At 42.1% G+C, this 27,796-nt stretch overlaps 1 protein-coding gene across 2 annotated transcripts in view; it reads right to left on the reverse strand.

The window, feature by feature from the left end:
* The window catches only part of CACNB4 (calcium voltage-gated channel auxiliary subunit beta 4), a gene marked incomplete at its 5' end in the record, with an annotated part of 273,102 nt that overhangs the window by 127,769 nt on the left and 117,537 nt on the right, over positions 1 to 27,796 (reverse strand). The window contains one exon of one of the 2 annotated variants that reach the window (XM_079710303.1): positions 20,387 to 20,431. The exons of the other annotated variant lie outside the window; for it this stretch is intronic. Within the exon in view, the coding sequence (XP_079566429.1) occupies positions 20,387 to 20,431 (45 nt within the window). Of the gene's footprint in view, positions 1 to 20,386; positions 20,432 to 27,796 lie in introns of those variants that run through there. 2 annotated transcript variants of the gene reach the window in all.

The following is a 27,796-nucleotide window of genomic DNA, read 5'->3' on the forward strand; positions in this document are numbered from 1 at the left end:
TCGAGCAATTACAACAATTTTGGCCTATAACACATGATAACTATTACTATGGTTACCGTAGTCTGGCTTAGATATTACATTTATGAAATTACACAGGCTAATTCCATGCCTCCAAAGTCTTTTTATGATTCCCAATTCCTTTTGTGCCTATGTTTAGACTCTATACCAAATCTTCTGGACCTGGTTTCAGTCACCCTAAGCTGTCTTCCAATTAATAACAGTATCTAAATTTTATTAAACTACTATGTGTCAGAACTTTATCTTTTTATGTATGTTATCTAATTGATTTCATCACCACAATAACCTTGTAAGGATATTATTGCCCCACTTTACTGATAAGAAAATAGACTCAGAGAGGTAAATAATGTGTCCAAATCCAAACAGTTAGTAAACGGCAAGCACTGTGGTGAATCCAATTCTTTCTACAAAAATAAAGCCCATCCCATTATTCTATGGTCCCTCCTGGTTGTTTCATGTGCATGGATCTGGTCCTCTTGACTTAACCCTAAGCATTTCCATACTGGGACACCTTCTATCTATCTTCTATCTCTATAACTCTAAGGGGTTACCACTCCTAGTATAGTGTTAGGCATGCCATAGGTACTCACTAACTGCTCATTTGGATGCTCAGAAAAAAAACATATCTGTAAACAATTCTTTGGTAACATTCTGACTTAATAACTTGCTCTGTACAAAGGCCACCAATAAATAGTTCTAGGATTAATTTACAAAGCTCATGCCTTCACAACAAATTCTATCTGTTTGTTGAACAAACATGTCAACATATTTGCATGGTAGGAATTTAAGGAAGTCACCCAGATGACCCCTGTCTTTACATGAATGATGCCAGGGATCCAAAGACACATTCTTGTTGAAGGGATCCACCACTGTTCTACCCATTACAGCTGTGACCAAGCAAACCAGTATGGCCCTGACATAATAAGTAACAGCCTCAGCTTCATTATAATGTACAGTCTGTCTCTACAACCCTCAGCCAGCCCCTCATTCTAAACCAGGGTAGCAGTGACCAACAGCTACTGTCCTAGGCTGTAGCTCTTTTCAACATCACAGAAAAATTAAGGCTATGAATTAGTAATTTTATTTAGGCAGAATTATTCCCATGGACCTTTTCATAACTAGCTCATAAAGAAAGAATTGGGGGGCTTCCCTGGTGGCGCAGTGGTTGGGAGTCCGCCTGCCGATGCAGGGGATACGGGTTCGTGCCCCGGTCCGGGAGGATCCCGCATGCCGCGGAGCGGCTGGGCCCGTGAGCCATGGCCGCTGGGCCTGCGCATCCGGAGCCTGTGCTCCTCAACGGGAGAGGCCACAACAGTGAGAGGCCCGCGTACCACAAAAAAAAAAAAAAAGAAAGAAAGAACTGGGATGATTTGTTTAATACTTTCATCCACAGAGAAATATCTAGAGAGAAGGTTTTATAGAAAATGGCTGAAATTTTCATTGCCAAATGCCAGAAAAACAAATATCTTTGTTCTGTTTCAAATTATTATACTTTTCTATCTGATTTTTCATAATTTTTTCTTTTTGGTTTCCATCTGGCTTTAGAGATTAACGTGAGAAGGTCCGTTTATGTGGGGCTCATTCAAAGAACTGACCTTGTTAGTGAAGTCATGGAAATGACGGTCTATGGCCATCACAGACATAATGGCTCTGATAATGATAGAGCCGCTAAATTATGATCTGAACTTGTAAATAAAAGAGAGGAAGTTGCACGGATCCTATTTTCAAGACAATGTCCCTGAACATATCCTTGCAAATGAGAACAAGTAAGAAGAAATGAAGAGAATATACGATGTTCAGACAAGATTATTTCTAAACAGAGCGCCTTTCCGCATTTTCTGTGACAAGCCTGCAACTCTTTAAATGAGCCCCTCGCAATTTCAGAGTTGCACCTGGTTCAATCGATGACTCCCATCATTTCCTCACTTGCAAACCAGTCCCATTTTACTCTGCATGGAGAACACTGATGTCACAGACGCTTTGAGCTATAGCATCCATTTATTCAGTATTCATTTCTCTCTAACCCTTGTGTAGTTGTGGCTGGGGTAAGGGAAGCGCAAAAGAATGGTAGGATTTGATCCTTGCCCGCCAGCATCTCACACCTGCAGAGAGAAGACACAGACCCATGAAACAGTGACAAAGCTATACGGGGCTGCAGGTTGTCAGCGCCCAGGTGAGTCGGACAGATGCTGCCACGTGAATTCCGAAGAGTCCGGAAACGCTGGGAAGAGCCTCACAGGAGGAGTGGAATAAGAGCTGGACCTTGTGTAGTGTGAAAGCTCTAAAGGGGGGTGGAGCTTCCCCCCAAAAAGGGAACGGTGTCCACAATTCTCACACTTGGGATTGAACACTGCCTATTCATGCAACTGGGAGGGGACCACACTGCCTAGAGCAGAGTTACATGGAAATAGCTGAGATATGACCATATAGGTCAGTGGAGTAGGATTCAAAAATACCTTGAATCTTCAACATATCTTTAGTATATCTCAAATTATTAAAAATGGGTGGAAGACCTAAATAGACATTTCATCAAAGAAGGCATACAGTTGGCCAAGAGGCACATGAAAAGATGCTCAACATCACTAATTATTAGAGAAATGCAAGTCAAAACTACAAAGAGGTATCACCTCACACCGGTCAAAATGGCCATCATCAAAAATCTACAAACAATAAATGCTGGAGAGGGTGTGGAGAAAAGGGAACCGTCAATACACTGTTGGTGGGAATGTAAATTGATACAGCCACTATGGAGAGAACAGTATGGATGTTCCTTAAAAACTAAAAGTAGAACTACCAAATGACCCAGCAGTCCCACTACTGGGCATATACCCAGAGAAAACCATAATTCAAAAGGACACATGTACCCCAATGTTCACTGCAGCACTACTTACAATAGCCAGGACATGGAAACAACCTAAATGTCCAACGAAAGATGAATGCATGAATAAGATGTGGTACATATACACAATGGAATATTACTCAGCCATAAAAAGGAATGAAATTGGGTCATTTGTGGAGATGTGGATGGACCTAGAGTCTGTCATACAGAGTGAAGTAAGTCAGAAAGAGAAACACAAATACCGTATATTAATGCATGTATGTGGAATCTAGAAAAATGGTACAGATGAACCTATATGTAGGGCAGGAATAGAGACACAGACGTAGAGAATGCACATGTGGACACGGGGGGAAGGGGAAGGTGGGATGAATTGTGAGATTAGATTTGACATAAATACACTACCATGTGTAAAATAGATAGCTAGTGGGAACCTGCCGTATAGCACAGGGAGCTCAGCTCGGTGCTCTGTGAGGACCTAAATGGTTGGAATGGGGGTGGGGTGGGAGGGAGGTCCAAGAGGGAGGGGATATAGGTATACATAGAGCTGATTCACTTCACTGTACAGCAGAAACTAACACAACATTGTAAAGCAATTTTACTCCAATTAAAAAAAATGGCTTACATTTTAAAGTGACTGGTCAAGAAACTATTAAGTTTCATATACACACACAAACTTGTACAACATTATTCATAACAGCCAAACAGTGAAACAACCCAAATGTCCATCAGTGGATGAACAGATAAATAGTTTATATCCACACAATGGAATATTATTTGGCAACAAGAAGAAATAAATGCTGGTATATGCTACAACATGGATGAAGCCTGAAAACATCATGTTCAGTGAAAGAAGGCAGTCACAAAAGGCCACATATCGTATGACTGATTCCATATATGTGAAATGTCCAGAACAGGTAAATCCATAGAGACAGCCTAGGGCTGGGAAAGTTGGGGGGTAGTGGAGAGTGACTGCTAATAGGTATGAGATTTCCTTCTGGGGGGATGTGATGATTGCACAACTCTGAATATACTAAAACCATGGAACTATATACTTTAAATGAGTGAATTGTATGCTATATGAATTATATCTCAATAAAGCTTCTAGTAAAAAAAAAAAAAAAACTGTTGAAAGAGGTGGGCTCCACAGAGTAGGGTCTAGGAGTCTGGTGTGGAGGGAAACTTACATTGTCACCAGTCTGTTTACAATCAATATATAGCCCAGTTGGAAATATAAGGGGAGAAGACTGAGTTTCCCTTATCCCACTCTGGCTCTTTTACAAATATAGGCCTTTTGATTCCCTAAACCTGCTAACCTCTATTTTTAAATTTACTTTGGTTTTTTAAAGAAAAAATAATTGTGTGGCTGCTCATAGATATACGTCCCTGGGGAATCCCTGACATATACACCATGTTCAATCATTTCTGACCATTCCTGAGGTCCCTCTTGATTTCTGGAGGAATTAGGGTTATTGAATTTCAATACATTCCAGCAAACATTTACTGAGTGTCTGTCTTGGGGCAAGTACCCAGGCAAGCAAGGCTAGGCAAGGGTAGGGAGAGGAATAAGAAAGACACTCCTACTTCAAAGGGCTTGCCACCCAGAGGGAGAGAGACCTGAAAAAAAGGGAAACTCCAAGTACTGTGCCCTGTCACAAACACTGGCTGATCAGGGCGATAATTTTACCCAGTACTTCTCAAAGTAGCTACATAAAAATCACCTTAGAAGTGTATGTCAACAATGAAAATCCTGAGGCCCATCCCAAACTAGTGAACCAAAGTCTCTGAGAGGAAGGCCTGGGAACATATATATCAATCTAATGTTAACTGCACCCTGCCTGCAAAATGCTCCCAATTTGAGATGCTGAGATTGTTCCCAGAAAATATGTGACTTGGTATAAATAACTAGATGAGCCTTTCCCCAGCTGCATTCTGCAGAATACCAGTTCTTCAAGTAGTTAATAGGCATTCACGGGGGGAAAAAAAATGGACTCCGAGATCAGATGACTTTGGGATATCTTTGGGTTAAATAAAATTTAATTGGTTTATTTATCAAAGAATGCTAAGAGACTTTAGTGGCCTACTGTGTGCCTTGAAAGGGCGCTGAATGTGGTCATTACCAAACTTACTTGACTAGGGACCCATTTTTCTTTCACATATGTCAGTGAACATACTAAACGAATGGCTAGAAACGCCTAACAAAATTAAGAGAACAGAGATGCTCTGGAAAAATATTATGATCTTCTACTTCTTAACAGAAAAAGAAGCATATATAAGAGAATAAATTTTTTTTAATAGTTTTTCCTTCTGGTTACTATCTGAGCAATATCCCAAATGCCCTTCTGTGTAGCCTGATTGTCACTTGGAATAATACTTGTTTACTGAGGAAGGGGTTGTTTAAAAATAAATTTGAAGATTTCTTTGCTGAGAAGTTCCTCAAGGCCAAGGCTAGGGGAAAACAGCATGTTTCCTCTCTGGTTTCCAGAGAAAACATAATAGGGTCTATCAGGATGGGTACAGGGCCCAGAATGGAGACAGCTAGATCATAATTATTCTGCAGCCAGCTCCTGGTCCCTGGGGGTCCTAGATCTCTGAAACAAAACTATTTCACAGCCTTGGGATAAAGCCAAGTAATTTTCTTAGCCACAAATCAAGATCAACAGCTGGAAGACTGAAGCCTTCAAAACCTGGACACTGCTTCTATCCTGAGCTCCTTGGGTTAATTCAAAAGGCTTCAGAAGAAATGGCCTAGCTTCCCAATCTCAGCAGCATACAACTAACCAGTCAGTCACCCAAACCAGAGTGGAGGGGTTCATCCTAGACCCCTCTCCCTTCCTAAGTTAGTTAGTTATTAAACCTGCTGCCTTTATGACTTGAATATTTCTCAGTTCACCTCCTCCTCTATTCCCACTGCTACTGCCCTACTTGAGGTCTCCATCATCTCACACCTATACTATTTCAAGAGCTTCCTAATTGGACTCCTTGCCTCAACTCTCCCTCTCCGCAAATCTATCTTCCATTCTGACCAATGCACATCTGATCATACCACTTTCCGTTTTAAAAATCCTTCAATAGCTCCCAATTACCTACTGCAAATAATTTTCCCCAAAGTGTGTTCTGCAGAATACAAATGTAATACATGATCTACAATAAAGGGCTCCTTTGAAATTGGAGGCCAGTGTCATTATGTGGAGGTACAATAAAGAGGACTATCCATCAGTGTCTGATCTGTCCCTCAGTATTGCAGAAAGGTCCAATAATTTTTTGGAGAATCAGAATGCAGAAGAAGCCCCAATCAGTAAATTCGGAAACGCTTCCAGAGTCTATCCATGTCTTTGGCTGGGGGAATCTCAGAACTTATTGTAACACAAATGTTTAGGGGACAATGGGAACTTTTTACACTTCTAAAGAAATGGTATATAACTGCATCACTTTGCTGCACACCTGAAATCAAATAGTTGATTGTAAATCAACTATACTTCAATTTAAACAAAAAAAAAAATTTTTTTTTTTTGGCCACACTGCAGGACAAAATTTTTTGTCCCAAAATTTAAGATCCCAAAATTGTGGGATCTTAGTTCCCTGACCAGGGTTCAAACCGGTGACCCCGGCAGTGCAAGCGCAGAGTTCTAACCACTAGACTGCCAGGGAATCCCCACCCCCTCCCAATTATTTTTTTAATTAAAAAAAAAAAGAAATGGTATAGTTTACATTCAGAGCCTGATGGGTATACCCAAGTTTTCTCCAGGAAGGCAATCTTGAACTTCAAAATTATCCTCTTCAATTAAGTATGTGGAGGTGAGCTTTTATGCTCAAAGTATCTTTGCAAGTCCTAAATTAGGAGATGAAAATCAACTACCCTAAGAATCAGATAGATCACTGCTGACAAAATTCTGGCTGAGTTTCCAGAACTAGGTATCTGATATGTGCCTCCCCTGCAATGTCCTCAAGATATCTTCCTACTAAACTACTCACTAAGTTAGACAAATCTTCAGTATTTGAGTTGGCTGCTGGCTGGCATTTTGAAAGCCAGCTACTCTATGTAAATGCAACACTCAAGCAAAAAATCTAACTAGTTGCACATCTTACAGTCAGAACATATTTTACTTAAAAGGGATATGAATCAAAACATTCATAGAAACTAAGCTATGCATTTCCTTATTATTTTTCTGTCTTTTTTGTATTCTTCTCTCTTTTCCTTTCTCTTAAAAAATATTTTGGGAAGTTCACCCCCACTAAGTTTGGAATGTGGCATGAAAAACTTTTTTCAAAGCTACCTTTATACAGTGTATATTTCAAAACCAGGGCAAAACAATATCACACTTATCAACATATTACTCAGTCCTAAGAAAACCCTGATAGTTATAATATCTTGTATAGTTTGCATAGTTCTTTATATTGTAACTTTGATCCAAGGGGTTTAAAACACACACACACACACACACACACGCACACACGCACACACGCGCGCACCATTCAATATACCACAGCTGATGAAAGCATCTATAATAATTATAAGATCTACCTCACCCTGCTTACAACACAACACTCTGTAGTAGCAATAATTAAAGAATCAGAGCTATAAAAATAGTATTAGAAGCTAATGTCTAAAAATAATGTATATTATTTTATAAGTAGATAAATTTTCAAAATGAAAACACTCAGCGTTCACGTAATATGTTTGCCAGCTTAGCTTTAGTGTTTAAAGACTTAATCAGCACCTCTCTGTTGAGTACACCCATGTACCAAGCACACACTCTTCCAAGAGTAAACATCTGAATCTTAGAACTTTATTCAAATAAACCTCAACTGAGACGCATGGCAATCATCATTTTATTCTTTGTTGTCTGAACTGGCTCTCTGCTGATGCCCTGGCACTGTTCTGTAAGCATAAGGACCAGCTCTCACCACTGAAAACAGCCTGGTTCTGACCCTGCAGACACTGCTAGAGGCAGAAAGAAAATCTACTCTGAGTCCTCTTTACCTTAGGAATCATCATTTTTAGAGGAGTGAGGCATCTACCATACATGGCAGGTAACCACCAGTATAGTGAGTAATCTGTCCCAGGGAGGGTGGTGAAGCAAAAGGCCAAGAGGAGCAACAAGCAACAAGAGAACGTTCTGCTCCAGACACTGGAAGGGCATGGTCTTCCCATCTCCCAGTGATGAATCATGTGTCCCATCCTTGGCCAACTGGTCCACCAGTCAAGGATTAGAGCTCTTCTGAACTCAGGACCTCCAGCACATAGTCAGTGTAAGAATCTCCTCCCTCTACATTTCTCAAGCTCTAACAATGGGAAGCAAGGGCCTTCATTATGCCCATCCTAACCTTAATCCCTATCCCAGCTTCCAGAATCCCACTAGTTTCACTTGCTTCCCCAAAAGAGACTTACAAAACTTCTAACTGAAGTATAAGGCACATACAGAAACATGCCATATACATGTGCAACTCAACGGATTTTCACAAATTTTACACTGCATAACTGGCAAGCAGTCAAATGGACTTTTTTTTTTGCGGTACGCGGGTCTCTCACTGCTGTGGCCTCTCCCATTGCGGAGCACAGGCTCCGGACGCACAGGCTCAGTGGCCATGGCTCACCGGCCCAGCCGCTCCATGGCATGTGGGATCTTCCCGGATCGGGGCACGAACCCGTGTCCCCTGCATCAGCAGGAGGACTCTCAACCACTGCGCCACCAGGGAAGCCCTCAAATGGACTTTTTAATAGACACACGAGGTCTGTTTAGCTTTACCAAAAATGGCAAAGTCTGGTCTCCAAGCTAGTATTTTCCACGGGCTTCGTATAACCTTGCAAAACAATTTCCGCTTTAACACTTTAAGGGAATACTCCTCTTAGCCTTCCCACCCCCGCTCCACTAAGTCAATACGTCTTTTAATAAGGAGGCTGTCATCAGAAGGGTAAAATCTCCCAGCGCTAATCCTTACTCCCACCAAACCTCCCACTGTTTTATGTGCTGGGAATCACAATGTGATGACGTTAGGAGGCATCCTAAGAATTAATTCTGGTTCAGCCATGACAGTGGAGCGGAGCTGAGCCACAAGCTGGTCTCATCCACGCTTTTCTATATCTGCTCATTATCTGCAGAGATCTTAGTGTATTGCGGTGGGAGCCCGCACAGCTTAACTTCTCAAGCTTTCTCCACAAATCTAGTATTTAAATCTTTTATTTTCTCCCATTGCTAGACCTTGTTGAAGTAATCCAAATCTTAATTTAGACAAAACACTATTAAAATCCAGGTCACCATTTTCAGTAGAACTATTTTCACATATGAAGGGCAACACACATCTCCAATAGAAAATGACCAAAAGGGGGCTTCCCTGGTGGCGCAGTGGTTGAGAGTCCGCCTGCCGATGCAGGCAACACGGATTGGATCCCTGGTCTGGGAAGATCCCACATGCCCTGGAGCAACTAAGCCCGTGCGCCACAGCTACTGAAGCCCGCGCGCCTAGAGTCCAAGCTCCGCAACAAGAGAAGCCACCGCAATGAGAAGCCCGTGCACCACAATCAAGAGTAGCCCCCGCTTGCTGTAACTAGAGAAAGCCCACGCACATCAACAAAGACTCAACGCAGCCGTAAATAAATAGATAGATAGATAGATATAGATAGATAGATAAGTAAATAAATTTATTTTCAAAAGAAAAGAAAAAGAAAATGACCAACAGCAGCACCTCGAGCTTCACTGGCATCTTCAGAGGTATGTTTTAGGAATGTCTTCCGAGTACATGCTTTCATCTGTTGACATGAATATACTCAGAGAAGGCCCAATAACAATGTGCATGAAAGTAGCATCCTCTCCAGATCAGCCTCCACTCCTCCCCACTCTACTCTTACACTGCATGGCTGACCTATAAGCCCTACTCTTTGGTTTCTGGTTGGGTTTGGCCAGTGGGAGCCCCAACAGAGTCCAGAGTGAGGGGAGAGAATGAGTTTCCCTAGCTTCCTCCCCGTGGGATGCCCTCAGGCTGGCTGCAACCCTCCACAGGCAAAGCTGCATCCTTCTCGAGGTAGCCTTCTTGACAGGACTCAGTCCTCCTAGGTTTCCATAACCACGCCTTTTTCTGGTCCCATTAAGCCTAAGGGTGGTAACAGCTCTGCAGTTACCAGACCTCGTGCTTTCCTTACACCCTACCAACACCTTTTCAATTTATTAAACCCTCTCAAATTGTCCTAATTTGAGGATGCTATCTGTTTTTTGTAGAGATTCTGATTGATACAAGGACCTCTCGCCCCCCCTACTCAGAACGTGTCGTTTCCTTTTACCTTTGACAAATATTGCTATCCATTTTTACCTTTTAAAAATATCACTACTGAATCATGCAAATGTTTTCCTGGATTGGAAGCTCATGGAAATGAACTGAAAATACGAAAGAATAAAAATGGAACTTTGGTCACTCTTGGCTAGGGCCAAATGTAGCATCGACATGCAAATGTCATCAAGACCTGCATACAAATAATGAAGACGCCAACATTTTCCTAAAACACAAAACCTCTTTCTGACATTCTGTAACACTGAGGGGTTTTTTTTTGTTTTTGTTTTTTTGCCGTACACGGGCCTCTCACTGTTGCGGCCTCTCCCGTTGCGGAGCACAGGATCCAGACACGCAGGCTCAGCGGCCATGGCTCACGGGCCCAGCCGCTCCGCGGCATGTGGGATCTTCCCAGACCGGGGCACGAACCTGTGTCCCCTGCACCGGCAGGCGGACTCTCAACCACTGCGCCACCAGGGAAGCCCTAACACTGAGTTTTTAATGTTCGTTTAAGTTTTATGGATGCACTATCATTTTAATCCGTCAAGGATTGGGGATTTCAAATCCTATCAGAAAGCAATAGCAAACAAAAAAGCTTGAAAGAAATTGCAACTTTAATCTGGATTCCAAGTTAGATAAAGGTCTCACCATTTGCATCAGAGAGCAATCTAGTCTCTATCTTGGATATTCTCCCAACTCCCAACTGCTTTGTTAGCTGTCAAGCAAGCACCATACAAAATAATTTGCTTATATCACCCTTCAGTGGTTTATTCCAATTTTTAATATTATTAACCCTGGTATTCAGCACTGTAAAAAGAACACTGCTCTAGAAAGAGATGTGAGGAGGTTCTAGGGCCAGTTCCACCACAAATTGTCTGGTTCATTCTGCACAAGTTGCCTCATCACTTTTGAACCTCAGTTTTTTCATTTATGAAATGAAGTACGGGGGCGGGGGGGTGGATGCAACTTCTCAAATCTTTGTGAGTTTTTTTAAATAACATTACAACAGAGAGTAAATAAATTCTTCTTATGGAATCTGGAAGCCTCAGCCTAACGCTGCTTCCCTTGATCGAGAAAGTTCTTTGAAGTCTTTTATTTCACAATAAAATTTTGAGCTAATTTGGTTTATTCTCAATCAAAAAAGAATGTTTATATTTATTTTAATATAAAAATGTTTTACAATACTCACCAATATCTATAAATCTTAAAATGTACTAACCTATCAATTTCACTTCTAGGAAACTTTTTTGGGGAAATGCTCCATGTGTATACAAAGATTCATATGTAAGAATATTAATCATAACATTTATCTGCAGGATTGAAAATGGGGAATATTCTAAATCTATCAATGGGCTAAATTCATTATGGTAAATCCACCCTACACAGTCATTATGTCATTCAGTTATTAAAAAGAATAAATTGTTAGGGAAAAACACCCATGGTACATTTTTAGGTAAAGAAAGCCAAGTCACAGAATAGTATTTATGATGATCTCATTTATATTTTTTAAAATTACAAATAGCATATATGTGCTTGTAAGTATGTTTTTCTAAATATCCATGTCTATCAATGTATAGAAAAAAGGTCTGAATGGATAACCACTGAATTGCTAAGAACAGCTACCTTTGAGGAAGGGACTAGGTTGGGAGATAGTCAAGGAAGACAAATTTTTCACACTATATGGTTTTTTTACTGCTTAAATATTTTTTTCCTAAATACCTCATTTCACTGAATTTAAGATAACAATGATTTTAAGACTCAACATCAGATTATGTATCACTAGGGGAAAAAGCTACCAATAAAACTATGAGATACCGTTAATTTTAAGATGTAGCCCAATTTTAGATGTATCAAAATGTGTGTGTGAGGGGGTATATGCCTCAGGGTCAATAAAATACACTACATGACCTCAGAAATTGTTACAATATAGAAGAAAACTAACATTGGGACTCTAGAAAGACACATCATATCTTATGTACCAAATATTTGGGTTTTAGTCAGCTAATAATTAAATGTGACTATCAAGGATCTTTTCTTTGTAAAATCAAGTATCGACATAGCATTTTCGGACCTGTGTGGTTTTAATTCTTACTCTATTCTGCAGCATCTTCACACTTCACAGCAGGCCCTGTGCATCGTGATAACTAGGAAGTGTTCTGCGTTTCCCTACCTTATCAATTTCACCGACATAATAGAAATATATAACTCCATCCCTATATTCTAAGCAACAACAACATGATCAAATGTGAGATTATTTGAAAGTCTAATAATAAATTCTTAATTCTACCTCTTGGATCAATAGAGCCATTGAATCAAATAAACCCCAAGACATTAATCTCTGGAACATCATTTGAAATTAAATATTAAGCTATCAATAATGACTCTTTGGAAATAAACTGGGGAACTAATTTGTTTACTCACTAACTATTTTAGCATGATGGTCATCACATTTTTCTAGCTTGTTGATAAATATTTGCCTCCAACTCTTACTTCATTCAAACACTCAGAGAATATCTGATTCGTGGCTGAAGTAAACATTCTTTACTTTTTCACCTTGGTGGCCTTTCACTTTATCATAGAGGAAAATCAAACAGATCAGGCACAGTCACTCCTTTTAAAAGTAATGAATGACTTTATAAAAAATAATGAATATCTCCTAGAATTTATTCTATTCCTGGGGTTTTCCTACTGACTGATTATTGTCTTCAGTACACCCCAAAGGATAATAATGCTGAGCTGAAGAAAAGTTTGTAAAGCAAGAAAACACCAAACAATAAACATTCTTGATGATTAAACGTCACAACCATCACAAAACAATTATTTAAACTTTTTTTGTCAATACTTTCCTAGTGTACAGCTAAGAAGGAAAGACAGAGATAATCTAAAGAAGAAATACCTCTCCTCAATCATCAATAAGAATTAGGAGAAGCTTACTTCTCAGAAAGCTTTTGCCTTTGATTTTTTTTTTTTCTTAGAGATGAGACTCAGATGTTTCCACCTCAAATCGCTGTGGTATGGAAGTGCACTGTGTGTATTGGTAAGCGAATGAGCAATAGGAAAAGCATCCTTTTTTGGCTTCCAGAGTTAAAAATCTAAGATTAAAAAAATATAAAACTTCCTTTTCAAACATCTAGTCCTTTCAAAGATGTGTGTCACACACACCTTCTTCCTTCAAAGACTCTGAAAAAGACTCAAGGTCCAAATCCTGACCCCTTAGTCGGCATACATAAAACACCATGGTAACTGATCATTTCAAAAAGCAAATGGCATATAGTGGCATTTGTACCCCAACTGAAGAAATTGCTTATCAGCAAACAGAACAAAATTTTGGATTTGAAGAAACCTTAGAAATTATCTAGTCAAACCTCTTTGTTTTATAGGAGGAAATATTAAGGATTAGAGGGATTACATGACTTGCTCAAGGCCACTGCTAGTAAGTGGCAAAGACCAAAACCTCCAACTCCCAGCAATTACGCACTACTACCCCCTCTTCTGAAAACACAACAAACAAATCAACCAGTCATAAGGCCTTAGGAGATCAGTGCATATTTTCACCTGTCAACTACTATAATATTTTTGGAAATCACTGTCAAAATCCATGCAAGTACTCTGAAAATAAACCACAGGATTTGGTGGGAATATTAAAACCTGCCAAGAAAGGAGTATGTTTAGTTCCCAAAAGCATAAGTATATTCATTATATGTATAATAATAATAGCAGGGGGCTTCCCTGGTGGCGCAGTGGTTGAAGGTCCGCCTGCCGATGCAGGGGATACGGGTTCCTGCCCTGGTCCGGGGGGATCCCACATGCCGCGGAGCGGCTGGGCCCGTGGGCCATGGCTGCTGGGCCTGCGAGTCCGGAGCCTGTGCTCCGCAGCGGGAGAGGCCGCAGCGGTGAGAGGCCCGCGTACCGCAAAAAAATAAATAAATAAATAAAATAATAGCAGAAAACACTTACAGTATATGTTTTAAGAACTTTACAAATATTAACAAATTTAATTTTCAAAACCACCCAAGATGCAGGTTCCATTATCATTGACACTTCGGGGATATGGAAACTGAGGCCCAGAAAATTTAAGACATGTACCCAGGGCCACAAGCTAGGAAGTGGAGAGCCAGGACTTAACCCCTGACAATCTTGACTGAGTCTCTGTTTTTAATCACAACACTAGTATACCACATACACATGTTTCATAATACAAAACACAAAAAGTAAACTTGACATTTTCCCAGCTCATAGCCATGTTCAGTAGAAGATAAATTTTTTAAAGTTTTATGGAGGTTAAAAATGATTGAGAGATACTTTTCATTACAACCTTATCACTCACTGAACTTTTCAACAAATCTGCTAATAGAATAATAACACTGGAGGTCAGATTCTTTTTCCTATATGATGCTCAAACTAAGAAGAAGAGAGGGATTACAGAATAATAGGGAAAAAAAGGCAAAATAAGAGGACTAAGTTATTCACAAACTACACAATCAAGCTCCTGAATAATTGGCATCTGCCAATATTCATGTTAAGATGTACTATCTTAGATCAATTCCCTTGAATGAAAAGGGAATGAAAGCAAATTCAAAACATCCTGTTTTAAATGTGAGACTTCAATATTTCTGAGAACAGATGCAAAAGAAAAAAATAGGATATAGGAAGTACTGATATTGTGGCACCATTTAAGAGAGAGAAAAGTATTTATTGCTCAAACCACATATTTATGCTATAAAAGAATACATAAATGTATAGTGAGAACAAGGATTGGTCTATTTAGATCTTAAAAACTGCCATGTGAGCTATTTGGGTCACCTTCCTTTTGTCTGGGCTGCACAGTTTTATCATAGGCTCTTCCAACTCCTAAAAAGTTCAAAGTCCAAGTTATAAAAATCTACAGCTCCCAATTGGCTTCCCATTATTTTATGTGAACTGTAAACTCTCCTGAGTTTACACACTACTAGTGCTCCATCCTCAATAAGTAAGATCCCAGGCACCTGCTCCACGGGGCCTCACCTTGGGTAGCAGTGTAACAGTTGTTGCTGTGTTTACTGTCTGCGCAGCCTGATGCAAACACATTACAGGCACCTAAGTCAGCCTGATTTAGATCAGCATACAGAGTCTCTATCTACCCAGCTTTCTTGGTGCAATTTTTAACTTAGCTTCATGGAAATCTGAGCTTATGACTTGATGATGATTGTAAAGCACCAGTGGGAGAGGGAAGAAAAAGAACACAACACATTCAGTTATGTCTCCTGTCCTCCTTGGGTGGCTTAGTTTACCTAGGAAAGGGATGTTTAAGGCAGATGGTGAACTGAATGATGAGAACTGTCCACACGGAAAGAAGATCCAAGCTGAACTCTGATGGAAAGGGAAGGGCTAAGGCAATGGGATGCCTCCTCACCTTTACCCTAAAAACATGTTCTTTTCATCATTATTGCAGACCTTCCTACAGAATATCTTCCACCACAGAATAATGTAATGTCCACTGCGTACACATAGAGTCAGAAGACCACATTCTAAAGTCCTGATTGACTCATCATAATCGAATAGGAAGCAGAACACCAGCAGGAAAGGAGATACAGAAGCCCCTGAGGAAAGTTGGGGATCGATCCTAATGCTTCCCTCTGTCACTCGAAAATGCAAAGTACCAAGAAAGAGGCAAGACTGATGACCTTGGAGAGGCAAATTCATGGGTTCTGACCAGATTTAAGGAATTTCTCTCTTTAGCTCCACGACAATTACATCTAGAAATCATTTCAATATATATTGCTAAGAGCTGACTGATTGAAGAGAAGGTTCTGTTCACCACTTACTTAACAGACTCGGGACAAACACCAAAATTGCTCAACTGAGTAAAACAAGTTGATTTTCTTAGTCAAATTTATTACATGTAAGCAGCATTTGGTTTTCCTCTCTTGCCAGTGATGGATTCTTTCATAGAACAGGCCTGACTCTCTAGAAATAGGCCAGAAAGACTTTTTAACCCCAGAAGGGATCTTCTCATATACCAAACCATAAAGACCTCTGGTCTAAACATTTCCAAAAGAAATCTAATCCTTACTATCCCTAGAGTGTTTTTCCAAAGGTCCCTAAACACACAAAGCCTTCTATTTGAAATTTATCCTCCTTCCTAACAAGCACAAGGACATATCTTCATATTTAATAACTCTATTATAATCTTTGAAAGTAGCAATCATTTATTCTCTTGGGGGGGTGTTGCTTTTCAACCCTCTTGGGTATCTTTATGTCAAAAGCAGTTAGTTTTCCTTCTCCAAAAGTTCTATGGCAGAAATCTCCCACTTAGCATTAACCATCAATTAGCAAAGCATGGATCATATCTATACGTGAATGTCCATGAACGTACGAGGGTGTACAGTGTGTGTACACCTATGGGTACACAGACATTTAGGCAAACACACATAGTTACACAGCTTATAGAAAATGAATAGTTTAAATAATTAACATATAGTTATCCTTATAATATGTAAGTAGATGTAAATTTACATACGTGCTTTAATATATACATACACATTAGATTTTGTAAAATTTACCTTCACTTTAAGAGTTCTAATAGTGTTAATAAATATACTATGGCTCCTTTCTGCATTTGAAAACACTTACAAGAATATACTTCCCTCCCTAGTAAATGCCTTGGATTATGATCTGATCATCTTTTTTATTGAAAAAGGTCAGGTCCCTACCTCTACATTCAGATTTAAGCATTTGGAAAAGGAACAAATTGTGTCAGAGAAATCAGCTATTAATTTAATGTGCAGTTAAGCCTGGCTTCCCTTTACAAAATACTCTTTAAGAATCTGTATTTCATTTAAAATCCTCAAAATTCCAGAAGGTCCATGTAGGAACTTTAAATTTTGCGAAGCGTCTCCTGCACAGGCCAGTCTAGTCCTCATGTGCTCAGTATCTTATCAAGTGAGAACAGGACTTCACAGAATGCAATACACAGTAGCAGGTTTAGAATGACATACTTACATACATGTACAACGACAGTCTGAAAGGATACACAGTAATATGTTAACAGCAATTATCTCTGGGTGGATTTTAGGTAACTTTTTCTACTTATCTGCTTCTTCCATTTATCCCTATAAGAACATCCCTCATACTGCTTGTGTAATACCCCTGCCGAGTGAAAAAAATCTGTTCTTATAGTGGTTTCACAAACGTCAAAATATGCAATAAATCCATTTATAAGATGTGTATACCAAGGAGCAGATCTATCAAAATCAATTGTGCATCAGATAAAAAACAGACAGTGTACACTGGGGCTCAGCCAGTGAAAAGTATCTTGGCCATCAAGAGCTGCCTGAAGACCCAGTGGGGGCGGAGAAGGTGGAATGGGGCAACCCTCCCACAGAAGACAACATAGTCACAGTCTGTGCATGATGCAAGTAACTGACCTGGGCTGGGTGTGGACCCACTTAGGAGCACACACTCCATTACCCATGTCAAGGTAACAAAAGGAGTGATGTGACATTCTGTGTGAAACCTCCCACTCCTGTGCGGGGCCTTGCTATGGGACACCAAAAGGTCTTTTGTACTTCCTTGCAAATCTAAATGATGCCGACACCTAACTACCCTCCTAGAAACCAGAGCAGAAGTTAACAGACTTGTCCAAAAGGGCTCCAAAGGACTCGAGTCTAAAATGCCCAGACTTGAGTGTATCGCACCATGGCTCCTGTTCCCCCCTCCCTGTATATACACAGTACATGAAACACAGAGGTTACAAGCAAAAATCTAGGGTACCCGGAGTAGACTGTCTACCTCTGGACCAGATTCTTATAAAAAGGCCTCGCATCACAGTACCAAAATCTCTTTCATACTACGGGGAGGTGCAGTGCTAACAGTGTACAATAACACTTTGCTCTTATTCAGAATAAAATATCAGTCCCCAGGCGAGATGATCTTATTACAGGCTGACTGTGTGAACACACTGAAAAGAATCACTTATGACAGGTAAAACCCCGCACACCCCACGAAGACATTTTCAACAGCACAGAACGGTGGGACACATGTGGGTGGCTTCCCCAGCCCCACAAAGGAAGCGCCGTACTCAGCTTTTAGTGACTGTGTATTCTCGGACTGCAGCTGGGCGTCTGAGAAAAGCCTCTCCACACCTATCCACCAGACCTGTTCTGAGAGCTTAGCTTCGATCTGGGCAAACCCCACACTTACAGCCATAAATGCATTGGCATTGAGAAAGACTGCGGAGGATGTGGCTCTCCAGGTGTGGCTTTATTTTTCACTTCACCGGGTCAGCTATTTAGGCCTAGTCTTCTCCATTGGCTTGAAGCTTTGTTCACACCATCTTGGGTAACACATCACATTATTCTTCCTTATAAAAACAAATAAACTCAAATGAGCATTCAGAGACAGTTCACCCCTCCGAACACCTCTGCCTTCCCCTCTGATTTATGGGACACCCTTCCGATCCCACCCATGAGAAAGTCTCCCCTACTCTCTCTCAACTAAGGATGGGCCAGGTGCCTTTCTTCCTTCCTCAAGTTTCCCACCTGCCTTGCCTCTGCAGACGTGCACAGCCCCGAGGATCTCAGCCTGCTTGCCGCCACTGAGCCACTGGCAGCAGAGCACTGCAGTACCTAGCGCTACCCGCCATCAACTACTGCCACGGACTCAGATCACTGCACTCGGCACCTGCCACCCCACCCAAAAGCTTGGCCGTCCTGGGAGGCTGGACCAAGAGGGGAAAAAACATGTTTTTATGCTTATAATGGCTCCCCTCTGAACCACTGCATCCAAAATGTACACAGCTCTGGAGAACAAGGTGCTGGATACATTCATTCCTAGCCGACTCTGGTCAGAGCAGCCAGTGTCTCACATCACCGGTTTATTCTGCAATACGTCCAATCCACTTAAGTTTAAAACCAAGGGTCGAAAAGTTGCAATTCACTGAGGCATCACATGTTTCATAACTGAGTGTGGAGAGAATGGGTAGGAGAAATAATCAGACCTCCCGAAGAACCAAGCCGGGGAAGCAGTTCACTCAACTCCTCTACTTGCCGTTTCCATCCTCCCATCCCACTTGCCAACGTGGACCTTCTCTATCTCAGCCACCGCCGTTTCCGACTACAGTCCCTTGCAGTAAACTGACAGGCTGGTAATTTACGAGCACGCTGGGCAACACCAGAGAGACTTTGCAGAAACAGAGTTGGAGTGAGAGCTCACACGCAGACAGGCAGGAAAATGGGATGCCTCATCAGAACAGAGGGTTTCTATCTTTCAGGGCTAGCACATCATTTGATACATACGTCTGCACTGACGTACAGCATAAGGGGTTTTATTTCTGTTATAATCTGTTTGTTTGGTGGTTTAGCCAGAGAATCTTATATAACACATTCCTGTTTCAAATGTAGCAACATGTATGGCATTGCACTCAGAAGATTCAGGCTCCGCACAGCAGGTCCCATTCCCATCCCAAATCATTCTACCTTGCAAGGTTTCTATATAATTGATGAAAAAAATCAAGAACTGTCACTAGCAATAGTAAAAGAAAGATTCAGTCATCAGCTTTACCCTGGATTCAAAAGCTAGCATTCAGATGGTATGATTTTAGGGATTTCTCAAAACCACCTTCATCCTGATGTTAATACATTATATGAGCCTGACCTGCGGAGGGAAAGGAGTCTAGTTTTCTAAGCCAAAACACAAGTGAGCCCACCCCGGGCTTCCAGGGTAGAGTACAGGGACATACTTCCTGCCTCTGCACTGGGGTGTTATATGACCACAACCTTTGCATCTGATTTCCTTAACAAAGAAGCAGGAGATCTGCACTGCTTGTTTGGCCAGAAAGCACATAATACAGCTACAGCTGAGGAACTTCCTTCACCCTAGCTCAATACAATGTGTATTATATAATGAATGAGCCTTCTCTGTGAACCCTGCCTTTGGAAAACATAGGCACTTTCTGCATAGTTTAAGCCCGTCTGCAAGGAGCAGTTATCCCTTGTCAGATCAAACGTGGACCAAGTATTGTATAAATCCAGGCAGACTACACCCTTAGATCCCTCTGCTATCACCCTAATTTCTTTTTTGCTTGACAAGACATTATATAATAAAGAATTATTTCAGTTAACTCTAAACTATACAGAGAATATTTACACAGCAGCCAGCAAGCACCCGAATGATGTTGGCTTTCAGCTCCATGTTCCCTGCGTTGCCTAAGAAATAAGGTTGGGGGGGGTGTTAATGGGAGGACGAAGAGGAGGGGAGAGGAAATCAGCTATCTATGAAAATACTTACAGCCTCCGAGTCCTCAAGTCCATGCAGGTACAAATTGTCATACATGGAGGTCTGAAAATCCAGAGCACCTCTATCAAGGCGAAAACAAAACTGCTACAGAAGCCACAGCTAGAGGTAAAGACAGAAAAGGCCTGTTTGGAAGAATTGCACCTGCCTTATCAATTGCTGTGGATTTACCAGGCAAGATGCTATTCATTCACATCGCTCAGGGTGAGGTTATCCCCAGAGGCTGTCCAGACCTGGCATTTTATCTGCCTTCCCAAACAGAGCATAAAAAAGCAGAACCCTTTCTCAACCACAGACTGGTGACTGAGCTAGGAAAGCAGCCTCTGATTGGCTCAGCTCCCCTGCTTCAGTCAGCTGAAGAGTGTCCCCTCGGTGAGTGGAGGGCCGCTCGGAGCACCCTACCAAGCAGACAGCTGCTTCCTGTTTCGTCTGGATCATATAGTTCTGCAGCAAACACTTACCAACATCTAAAAGGCTGCTTGGTATGTTGGGAAAGGCGGGCGATTGAATACTCTAAACACAACTGCTCATCTTCTTAATGAAGCGCACAATTGGAGGGGGATGGGGAGCAACAGAGAAATTTTTTTTCAGAGAATATTGTGTAAAGACAGGTGAACAGATACTCATCTCTATCCAACACCTGTACTTAACAGATGCAACTGAAGTCAAACAGGCAATAAGTCATTTAAAATTTTTTTAAAAACCAAGATAAAAGAAAAACAATAAACAGATGGAAAGATTTCTTGTGGGAATTTCTACCGTAAAAGAATTTCTATTGTGAAAGTTTACGATATTCTCACCGAAATTTCTCTGCCTCACTGACAAGAAGGTACCTCTGTGACCCAACTAGTTAAGTTTTAAAACGAAGCCAAAAACTCTCAAAAGCCTTTATGTAGATGCAAAATTGTCCATTTCTTTTTAGCTTGATTTTTTTTAAATCGCCTTTAAACGACAGCCAACGTTTTAGCTTAAATCCCCTTTTTCCCAGCGCTTAGACCTTTAATATTCCTAAAGCAGCACTGATCTTTTTCCAAAAACCCAATCAGAAAAGTCTCACTGCCTTCCCAGTTCCCATCACACCACAGCTCAGTTTGACCTAGGACAGGTCCCACACTGGAGCATCCCTAGACACTTGCAGCTTCCTGGTCAACCAATAAGGTACTGCAGCTTTGAAACAGAAGAGCTTTATAGCTCACTGTAAAAGAAGCCAGCTAAATTTGGGAAAAAAAGAAGTTGGTGAGGAGCAACGAACATAATCTAGAGAAGCTGCATGACTCACGGGGGTAAAGCAATGACCCAGAAACTCAGAGGCTGAGCCCAGCTTTCCCACTAATTGGTCGGATGACTCTGGACCAGTCACCACTTCTATGGGCTTCAGTTTCTTCACCTGCCAAATTGAGGTAAGAAATAACCCAGAGAAAGGACTTTGCAAATCTAAAGCGCAACATAAACACTTACCAATGACAACCCTGCTTCGTCAGCTGGAAGGCACTGGCTGCAGTTCATGGGAACTCAGCACAGGAGTAACTGTCTGGCCCTGGACCCAGGAAATGGGGCCCATCCTTCTAGCCAGTATCTCTAAAAAGCGTAACTCTTAAAGGGACAAATCTGAGTCACAAAGAGCAACACGAGAGCTACAACTGCTGAGCCGAGCACAGTTCTTCCAGGTCTGCACTGACCCACTAAGGTCTTCCAATCACAGCTGCACACTTTGGGAACAGCATCAATCCTTTCAAATATAAAAGATGCCAAAGGGACTCACCTGTCCTTCAGAACCTGAAAATGGTAGGGTTCATACAGGAGGTCATCTGTGCCACCAGGAGGATGGCAGAAGAGGATGGGTACAGTTGGCAGGATTTCATATAGAGACCCAGTGCCAGCCCAACCTGTTGACGACCGTGTGTCCTGGAGCAAGTCATTTCCCAGGCTAACCTCAGCTCTCCCCTCCATCAAGCAAGAGGACTGGGCCAAAAGATTTCTAAGCTCAAATTCCTGTATCAGATTCTGTTATTTTAATTAACTCTCTAAGTACAGCCATGTGATATTTTAGGCAGAATCAACAGAAAATCAAGGCAAGAGGGTCTTTTTTCTCCTTAGATTTTCCAGATCATTTCCTTATTTTACTATTTCAACTGAGGGTATAGATATTTCCTGAATATCTTTAAATGGGAATCTAAATTTGGGGGGGGCGGGTGGGAAGAAGCCGTTCACTTCCATAATTCACCAACGAGATGAGAGAAACTGCCCCCTACTGGGAAAACTGTACATGGCTCAATTCCTCTCCTGAATTTCCCAACAGCCAATATAAGGGTCTAAAGAAAGTCTTTAAAGAGCAGGGGCTCGTTTCGTGATATATGAATGTAGGCAGTAAGGAAGATAACTCAGGATCGGCGGTCAGGAGGCAGCATTGGATCAAGCAAAGTAGCTTGTGGTTACTCCCAGCAACCCTACACCCAAACCCCTCAAGGACTAAGAACAGACGTAAAGCAGGGGCAGCCTGGCTCTGCCTGCTTCCCAGGTTAGAAAAGTGATGAGCAAATTGTTAGAGGTGGGAGAACCCCAGAGGTCCCCTAATCCAGCCCTCATTTTAATACCCAGAAAGGTTAAACTGATGTATTCAAAGCCATAATTTTCTATACTTAAGTATTCCTTCCCTGCTCCTTCTTGAGGGGGTTTTCAAGGTAAGGAATGAGGAGTAGTGGGTGTATTCCCAGGAGGAATTTGGTAAATTTCTGAAAAGGGGGGGGGTCACTTTGATGGGAAAACCCCTATTTTTCCCACTCCTTTCATTCTAAAAAGTGTCTAATCACAAGCTATTTGGTCACCCACAAGCTGACAACTGAAAATCAATTAATAGATTGGAGTCTGCCCCTAGTGTTTGGATCTCCATAGAATAAGCATTGCACGTACAGGTCACCTAAAGGTCTCAATCCAATGCACAGGCTGATCCCAGAGTTCCAGAGGCAGCCAGTGAGAGACTCAGTCTGGACTTCCCCAAAGGAACTCTGAGAAGTTCCCACAAAAGTGAACTCGAACTCCAAGAGGCTCTTGGAACTGACCATTCCTGTCCCAAGATTCTCTGAACTGAGAGCTGGCTGAGAGGTCCCTGGGAGCTTCCTGGCCCTGTTTCAGATCATCTCAAGTCCTTAGCTTTTGGTGAAAGGGCCTTGATATCCCATCAGGTCTAAGTTCTGAGGGCCAAATTTCAAGGGTGTCATATTTCACTGCAGCAAGAGGTGAACATCAAGAGAGGGATTGGCCACCGTCTTGGTTTTGGTTTGAAGAGTTCTCCAGTTAAGTGGTTGATGGAGAGGATGAAAGAGAAACCAACCCTCCCCTGGTCTACTTCTATTTCCAGCTCCAATGAGGATCAGTCTGAAAAGCTCCTGGGTCACCTTGCATCAGTGTTTCCCCATAACCTGCCCACCTCTCACCCCTGAGTAGCCTCCAAAACCACACAGCCCCCAAAGGCATCTTCCCATTTTGAGGGTGCCCTGCTGACTGTGTTTCCTTTCAAGTCATCTCTCACCATGATCAACAGTTCAAAGTCAAAAGACCTTATGAAAAGGCATTGTTTGTGTGATTCTATTCTCTAGATTCCACGTGATTCTCCGTATAGAGGTGATTCTTGCAATTTGACAAATGTCTCAACTGAGCTCAGTTCAGTGGAGGGAATGGTGTGGTCCTCAACAAATCAGGGAAGCTCTCTTCTGCAGCTCAAGGCAACATTCAGCTAGTTTTTGTTGGCTTCAAACTTAGGGACATGGAGTTGCTTTTCCTTACCTGGGCTGGGCTTTGTGGTACAGCACACCCATGGATTTGACGGTGGAATACAAAGGAAAAGCATTTCTCTTTTCCATTTGTTTGGAAAGGGAGGGGAAGAGGGAGAGAAAAGCCAAGAATCAGCTGATTAGCTCTGAGTTTTACATAGCTGTCATCAAGACAATTGGTACAGATTTGGAAACAAAAGGAAATTTTGCTATCTAATTACCCCCACAGATTTCTCCAGAATTTAACTTTCTAAGCCAGTGGAGTTACGTGTTCTGCAGCAGGACTCTGAGAGGTCAGAGAAGAGACAAAAGAACAGTGTTTGGACTCTCACTGGCTCTATGGACTAGAACACGAGCCCAAGGTCTCTGCCTGCCAATTTAACCTTGGGGATTATTTTGCTCTTTGTTTTTAAGTTTTTCTAAGTGGCCAAGTGTACTAGATGATTTTCTCCCTCTTCTCTTCTGCAAGCACAGATACACTTGTTTCCCTCTAGAAACATATATGGCATTTTGCACGTTAATATTGTAACCCCTGTTTCCCGCCCCCTGACGTGCTTCAGACAGGTGGTACCGGCAGGGCAGACAAAAGAGTGAAAACAAAACAAAACGAAACAAAACTCTACAAACTGACTGCCCTTTTAGTAGTCCTCCGAGTTTGAATTTAGACCGTTATAACTACCTAGGCAGGTGTATCCTTACGTCTCTCTGTGCCTCATCTGTAATGGAGGTAAAAAGAGTTCTGGACTTCATGAGTGAATGTATAAAAGGTACACAGAAAGTGCCTGGCACATCATAAGGCAGAGTGAAGAATCAGTCTTTTTTTAAAGGGAGTAGTGTGGAATCAGGGCCGCCTACATCGCCCAGCTCCGAGGGCCCCCATGCACTGCAATTCGTGTGAATGGTACTCCCAGGAGCGGCGTCACAGGGATTCTTCAGAGCAGGCTGGTGAAGAGCAGGGACTCTGGAGCCAGGCTGCCTGCATATCCCCGTGGTGCCTCTTCCCAGATGGATGACACTCAGTGAGCTACTTTGCCTTTCTGTACCTCCATCTCCTCCTCTGTAAAATGAGGATTACCCCAAGATTATCGTGCAAGATTAAAAGCCTTGATATAAGAAAGTGCTCAGAACGATGTGTGATACAAACTCGAGGCTGCACAAGCATCAGTCGCTTCTTCTCATCTCTGGGCTCTGGCCTGAAGACTTGGTGCCCCTTGCCTCTGCGGTGGGATTCCTCGTCCCTGCTGCCCCTGATGCCGGCCTGGTCCTCTCAATCTCCACCTGGGTCCCTGGTCTCAGCCAGCAGAGCTGAGACCAGCATCCTGCCTCCCCCTGCCCTACTTACTTTCATGCCAACCTCCTCCCGGCTGCCTACCTGCTTCATCTGGCTAGCTGACTGCTCCTTATGCTGAAGCTGGCAGGGGCTCCCAGGCCTCCTTGGCCTGACGACACCTCAACCCTTCAGCCACCCCTCCGAGCTCCGCATCCTTCCCGTGTGCCCCGGGATAGGCGCAGCACGCGCACCTGACCTTCCCGACGGCCCGGCCTCTCCTCAAACTAGAATTCTGACTTCCCTCACCTCCACCAGCCACTCCTTGGCTGCCCCAGCCTGTCACAGCCCTCTGCCAAGCAAGCACCCCTGCGAAAAACCTGTAACACATGCTACGACTGGTTCTCACCAAGGAGGCAAGAGGACAGTGAGAAAGAGAAACAGAGACACGGATAAAAAGGCAGAGACAAAAAACCCTAGAGACACTCAAAGGAAGAATGAATCTGTGGACTTGTTTTTCCTCCTCTCTGCCACTCTTGATGGCTCCGGGAAAAAATAATACTTCATAATTCATAAAAGAGTGAGTGTAGGTAAGGTAAAAAAATTCCCATGGCCTATTCACTTGCCAGAAAATGACAGATCCCTCCCCGTGATTGACGTATTACTCAGAAATCTCTTGCTTTCTGAAATTTCTGTTAAAAAAAAAAAATGCCTATCTCTCGGCAAAAACACTCCGCAGCCACAATTTTCATTAACTTTATACAACTTTATTTTCCATGCTTCTGCCAAAAGGGGCTGAAGAGACTAGTCCAGCTGGTCTCCTCCCCGTCGCCTATACATCATTTAGCTCATATGATCAATGCTAATTTAATCATTACCCTTTCAATTGCTGACCACTCTGCACTACTTTAGAGGCTGGGAACTCGAAGATGAGCAACTGCATCCTCCAGAGAGCCGCATGGAGATCCTTCAGACAGAAACCGAACCAAGGAGATGGCTGCAATCAGAGCTCTCACATTTGGAGAAGCTCTGAGGAGAGCTGGAGAGGAATTTGATTCCTTTATCTTCAAAGCTTCAGCAGGAGAAGCAGGAAAGGAGGAAGGAAGGGATCAGTTTCACTCAGGGGACAGGGCAGAAATGAATCCGCCACCAACTTACTACATGGCCATGGGCAAACCATTTTCCAATGATTCCTAATTTGTTATAAAGAGTAAACAGTTTCCTTTTTTTCAATGTAAGATTTATGAAAGGTTATTTTCTATTTTGTTACTGCCTTGAGGTAGATATTCAGGTTTTTCTCTCCCTGGGGGAGTTTTTCTCTTTGATTTGATAACATGTTTTTTTTGTTGTTGTTGTTTTTGTTTCTTTTTTACAGATCCATTCGGTCATCTAGTAAACATCCATGAATTCTTACTAAGTACCTAGTATCTCCTCCAAACAGAAATCAGATCATGTCAGCTCCTATCTGAAACCTTCTGAGGTTTCCCGTTGCTCTTACGGCGAAGACTCAAACCTTTAACACGGTCTAGCATGGCCTCAGCATTTCTCTCCTCACAGCCCTCACTTTGCACCTCTGACTCCTTCCCTCTCTCCTCTAGAGCCAGCCTCCCCTTCTCGGACACCCCCATCACACCCGCTCCCGCCACTGGGCTCCGTCTAGTCTGAGCCCTTTGCCTAAAACCCCACCCCTCCCACCACCACACCCCCATGAACACGCAGTAGTGAAGCTGATGAATTAACATCTGTCTCCAGAATGTGAGTTCCATGGAAAAAGGAATCCGGTAGCTTCTCGCCACATATGCCCGCTGCCGAGCACAGTGCCTTGCACACACACAGCTTTAAATAAATATGCGAATAACTCACAATGGCCCTGAACTCTTGGCCACTTCTGCACTTGGGCTGTCAAAATAGTGCAGTGACTAACAACAAAAAAAGCTCACAAAACGAAATGTGGATTTTTTAGAGCTAAGAAAACCCATAATACGAACATCCCTAGAGGGTCCTCAACAAATTGTCTTCATGCCCTGACTGGGTGAGAGTTGTTCAGATTTAGATTCTTACAAATTAAATAAACTAGGTGTGACATAGAGGTGTTGTTTTAACAATGTCTTTATTAAAAAAAATTTATATAATGTATTGATGGAATTTTATGGGGGGGGTGATGGAGAGAAGACCCCATGATCTTTCATACCTTCATACCTCTGCACACAATGTTCCCTCTGTCTGGGAATATTTCACTCCCAACTTTTTCTAAGTAGTGAATTCATTTTCTTGAAGGTCCGAGGTAAATGTCACTGAGCCTTTCCCCAGTTCCCTCAGACAATCACACTCTCATTCTATACTCCCATAGCCCTCTATGCTCCTAGA

The sequence above is a fragment of the Hyperoodon ampullatus genome, assembly GCF_949752795.1.
Source record: "Hyperoodon ampullatus genome assembly, chromosome: 8".
In the NCBI taxonomy this organism is placed as follows: Eukaryota; Metazoa; Chordata; class Mammalia; order Artiodactyla; family Ziphiidae; genus Hyperoodon; species Hyperoodon ampullatus.